Source organism: Priapulus caudatus, unplaced genomic scaffold, assembly GCF_000485595.1.
Source record: "Priapulus caudatus unplaced genomic scaffold, Priapulus_caudatus-5.0.1 Scaffold746, whole genome shotgun sequence".
NCBI lineage: Eukaryota > Metazoa > Priapulida > Priapulimorpha > Priapulimorphida > Priapulidae > Priapulus > Priapulus caudatus.
Window position 1 is genome coordinate 94905 of NW_014577807.1, and position 5286 is coordinate 100190.

A 5286-nucleotide genomic window follows, 5' to 3' on the forward strand; every position below is an offset into this window, starting at 1 on the left:
CCTTAATATACAGGTTCGATCGTAGTTACAAAAAATAACGCCTAGCGTATCTTCCGTTTGTCCGTGAAGGCCACGTTTCCGGTCACCGTCGAGTGGCCTTAATATACAGGTTCGATCGTAGTACAAAGAATAACGCCTTAGTAGCGGATCTTTGCTGAAACCCACCTGCGGTCGGCCGATCTCCTCCATGCAGGTCTCCGCCGGGTCCGACGAGAAGCCGAGCAAAAAACTCATCGTCACGAACAGAAAGTAGAGGCAGATCAGCGAGAAGCGGAACTTCTCGTCCACGCCTCCCTGACCAATACAATATACAAGTAATACAGTATAGTGTATACAACAATACAGGTGTAATTAGTTAGGCCTAAGAAAAAAAGATGTTTGTTTCTGGTAACGAGCTGAAAAAAAATTGGACACGGTAGGCAGGCAAAACTTTTTTTTTATCAAAATTTTTTATTTATTTTTGTATTCTAACCAATACTTGTTTGTATACTCTTAACTCAGACCAATATAATGACTTCAAAGTCAAATCAATGCATTCACCGATCGAATCAGTCATCGCGATCTTTTTTTATTAAAAAAAATATTTTTTAAAGTATTGCTTTATATGTTATTTTTGCCTATCACAATAAAAAGTTCGGACCCGACGGTTTAAATTGGACTCGTCGGGTAACTACGATCGAACCTGTATATTAAGGCCACTCGACGGTGACCGGAAACGTGGCCTTCACGGACAAACGGAAGATACGCTAGGCGTTATTTTTTGTAACTACGATCGAACCTGTATATTAAGGCCACTCAAGAATAACCAGAAACGTGGCCTTCACGCACAGGCGGTTGTTCTATAGAGGTGATGGATGAAATTGGGTGACGACGTGGGTCTGACTGTGTTAGTTTTGCTAGGATCGTTGGTTTCTGTTGCATCTAACCCGAGGTTTGGCATAGGGCATTTTGAGGTTGGTCGTGGTTTCGTTGTGTGAATATGTTACGCGGTTTTTACTATGTGTGATCTTGAAATGATTGACGCATCAACATTCTCTGGTGAGGTTCACTCACAGTTGAATTTGTTCCCTTTGTTGCACTTGTATGAATGCATTGATAGCGCACAGTATGTGCCTGGATTTACCCTGTTCAATTTGACATCCTAACGTCGTCATCATCAAGTAAAAAAAATTCAAATGAATATTGTCATATACTTATGCTAATTGTGTAGGTTAAACTTGTGTAGGATGTGCTTGTGTAAAGAGATGATTGCTATTCTTTTTTTATTTTGCATTCTGTAGAATCCATGCAAGCAGAAAACATCATCATTTTACAGCAACATAACATACGGCTGGTGTACAAGGTGGGTGTCAGGTCTTGCAACACATGTTGGATGGTATAGCTCAAATAGGGGTGAAATACTGGTGAAGAACACTTAGGCACATTTAACACCCTGGCTAACTGTAAGGTGTGTGTAAAGTGCCACAATCAATATTGTATCCCTCTTTAATTGTTTTTTTTTATCGAAATCATGATTTTTAAACAATTTTCTTCTTTCTAGTTGCACATTGCAAGCTTAATACTATTCTCTTAGGTTCTCATTTATTGTGTAACCTATTGAATGGCTTTAGCTGTTTCGTCATTAACCGTCGCAAAAATAACAAACCGCCATTTTAGGGAACTGTTCGCACATCGTAACATTGCTGCTTTCGCAAACAACGTAGCAGCCGCAACAGGACGACAACGGGCTGCTGCACGTTTTTTTACGATCTCGTTCTCGCGGGTTTTTTTGACGATCTCGTTCTCGCGGGGTTTTTTCAGCCTGTGTATTTTAGGCTACCGCAAGGCGCTCGAGAACAAGGACTTGTGGGACCTGAACACGGAGGACACCTGCCAGCGCCTGGTGCCCGAGTTCGAAGCCAAGTGGAACAAGGAGATAATGAAACTAAAAAGGTCTGGGTCGTACACAACCTTGGGATTTGCCGTTGCCAGGCCATTTACTGCCTGGAGTTGTGTTGTAGATATGCAGTGGGCGTTAGGGCCGGTAAAGGGAAAAGCCGAGTTGAATTCTTCCTGCGGTAGACGTCGTGAAGTTAACGTGCGCATCAGCACGAGTCTTCCCCACGTGGGAGGTGGCGTTAGGGCCGGTAAAGGGAAAACCCGAGTTGAATTCTTCCTGCGGTAGACGTCGTGAAGTTAACGTGCACGTCAGCACGAGTCTTCCCCGCGCGGAAGGCGGAGTTAGGGACGGTAAAGGGAAAAACCGAGTTGAATTCTTCCTGCGGTTGGCGCATCGTAGAGTCGGCGTGATCGAGTCGTCGGCGCGTGTGGGTCGTCTCTCACGCTCTCCCTCGGCTCATCGTTGCAGGTCGAAGGCGGTGAGGCGGGCGGAGCAGGAGGCGGGACTGGAGCAGAGCCCCGCGTACACTCCCTCCGTGTTCATGACGCTCGTGCGCGCCTACGGCCCCCTGGTGGCGTACGCGTCGGTGCTGAAGATCTTCAGCGACCTGATGCAGTTCATTGCGCCGCAGCTTCTCAAGTGAGTCGAGGTCGTGTCAAGGTTGCGAGTGATTCGTCAAGGGCATTTCGGGGCCTCGTGCGATGGTGGGACGTCGGTGCGTCACGACCCCCCCATTTACTCACATTCTACTGTCTTAGCATTATTTTGTTCTCTCTCTTTCTCTCTCTCTCTCTACCTCTCTCTCTCCTCTCTCTCTCTCTCTCTCTCTCTCTCTCTCTCTCTCTCTCTCTCTCTCTCTCTCTCTCTCTCTCTATTCTGTTCTCTGCCTCTTTCCTGCTCTCTTCCAATCTCTTGATTGCTCTTTCTTTCTCTCTCTCTCCCTCCCTCTCTCTCCTCTCCTCATGCTCTTTCTCTGATCCCTTCCCCATCCCTCCCTCCGCCTCTCTCTCTCTCTCTCTTTGTAAATTCTATGCATAAATTTGTCTGACATGCTCCACCCCGTGTGAGTAACAGCTGTGATGTGGGGGGGGGGAGAAGTGAGGATACGCCATCCTTGCCTGATGCGTCGTTTCAGGTACCTGATCGCGTTCACCAGCAACCCGGCGGAGCCGCTGTGGCGTGGCCTCTTCTACACGGTGCTGATGTTTGCGTCGGGCTGCGTGCAGAGCATCCTCACGCAGCTGAACTACACGACGATGCTGCAGGTCGGCCTGCGCATACGCTCGGCTCTCACCAGCATCATCTACAAGAAGGTGAGGTGGGCTTCACGGCTCTCGCGTTACAGGAGCTTCCTTCTGGGCTTTCTTTGTTCGCGGCTTCCGTCTCTTTTGTTACGGGAGCTTTCTTCTTGGCTTTCTTTGTTCACGGCTTCCGTCTCTCGCGTAACAGGAGCTTCTTGGCTTTCTTTGTTCGTGGCATCGCGGCTTCTCTATCCTGTAATGCGTGTCCGTGGCGTTGTGGCTTTCCCTACCCTGTAAGAAAGAATGCGTGGCTTTGTGGCTTTCCCTAATCTGCAGCATGTATGTAAGGATTCGTGGCTGTCCTTCCTTGTAACGTGTATGTAAGGATTCGTGGCTTCCCTAATAAAAAAATTTATAAAATTAAAATTCATTCGTTATTCTCTGTAATACAAACGAATGGCACCGATTTGACGATCGTGGGGTGGGTGTTCTCTTGTTCAGGCGTTAACGATGTCGAACGCCGCCAAGAAATCGTCGACGGCGGGCGAGATCGTCAACCTGATGTCCGTTGACGCTCAGCGACTGATGGACCTGATGAACTACGTCTGCATGCTGTGGTAAGTATGCGCACGCCTCGTCTTTACAGTAAAACACACATCTTATTAATAACATAAACATAAACACGTGACGTGACATGACGTGACATAACATATCATAACATAACTACGTCTCCATGCTGTGGTAAATACACGCGCCTCGTCCTTGCAGTAATACACACATCTCATTAATAACATAAACATAAACACATGACGTGACATGACGTGACATAACATATCATAACATAACAACACAACGTAACGTAATGTAACGTAACGTAACATAAACACTTCACATTAATTAAATTACATCGTTACACCCTCCAGACAAGACATTCGTAGAGATAAAAATGGAGGGTGATGATGCAACCATCTAAACTGGAAAATTCAACTTGCCATTGTCTTTGTCTTTGTTACGATTGAAGAGGTGTTTTTCTGTATTTAAACCTTTCAGATATACGATCGTTCAATATATAACCCTTTGAATAAACACGATTGAGTAAAAATTAACCAAGATTATATAGATCTATTATCTACCAACCGAATGAACTTATTTAATGAGACCATTCTTGGTTTTGTCATTACCAGCATGGCAGACTTTTCACGGCTTGTTTTCGCCAACGTATCTATCGTCCTGAGTTTTTATCGAGCTATCGATATCGTATAGACACGTTTAGGTTGCTCCCTGAAGTTGGTGATCACTAGATTCATTTTTACTACGCGTAAGTTTGTAGTTCAGTGAGCGAGTGTAATTTGATGTTGCAGGTCGGCACCCATCCAGATTGCGCTAGCGCTGTATTTCCTATGGCAGGAGCTAGGTGTCTCTGTGCTAGCTGGGCTCGCAGTCATGCTGCTTCTCATCCCAATTAATGGGGTCCTTGCTGCTTTCACCCGAAAATTCCAGGTACGTACATTCCACGCAACTTTATTTCTTTATTTATTATATTATATTATTTCTATATTATTATTTTTTTATTCTTTATTTCTTCAAATTTCGTTCGACAATTTAGAATCTTTATGAGTAATAATTTCAGAACCAATACGCTGCCAGTGTGTTATCTACAATAGGCTTAGCATCTCGGAATTCATCACTGTGCCATCGGAAGAGAGATTACGGACTCTGTGATGACTTTTGTTCTAATTCCATAACTTTTATTTAATATTTCCTGCAGACACGTCAGCTGAAGTTAAAAGATCAACGAATAAAGCTGGTCAATGAGGTCTTGAATGGAATGAAGGTAACTCTTTTGCAGCGAGAAACAAAATGATGCCGTCACTGTCATGGGTTTAGATATATTAGTGTAGCTTCTTGTCTCACGACTGTCACTTTGAAATATTTCTCTATATTTAATTTTTATAGATTTATTATCTTTTAGTTTAACCCTAACATATCTCTCCCACTCTAACATATCTCCCTCCCAACATATCTCCCCTAACCTAATGTATCTTCCCTACTCTTAACATATCTCACCTAATGTATCTTCCCTACTCTTAAAATATCTCACCTAATGTATCTTCCCTACTCTTAAAATATCTCACCTCATGTATCTCTCCCACTCTTAACGTATCT

At 44.3% G+C, this 5286-nt stretch overlaps 1 protein-coding gene across 1 annotated transcript in view; it reads left to right on the forward strand.

Annotated features, from left to right (window-relative positions):
• Nucleotides 1-1284: 1284 nt before the first annotated feature.
• The window catches only part of LOC106813255 (canalicular multispecific organic anion transporter 2-like), a 33964-nt gene continuing 29962 nt past the window's right edge, over nucleotides 1285-5286 (forward strand). Inside the window, exons 1-7 of the mRNA XM_014817343.1 lie at nucleotides 1285-1342; nucleotides 1801-1932; nucleotides 2348-2518; nucleotides 3015-3192; nucleotides 3622-3737; nucleotides 4482-4620; nucleotides 4889-4954. Of these exons, the coding sequence (XP_014672829.1) occupies nucleotides 1919-1932; nucleotides 2348-2518; nucleotides 3015-3192; nucleotides 3622-3737; nucleotides 4482-4620; nucleotides 4889-4954 (684 nt within the window). The 5' untranslated portion in view covers nucleotides 1285-1342; nucleotides 1801-1918. The remainder of the gene's footprint in view (nucleotides 1343-1800; nucleotides 1933-2347; nucleotides 2519-3014; nucleotides 3193-3621; nucleotides 3738-4481; nucleotides 4621-4888; nucleotides 4955-5286) is intronic.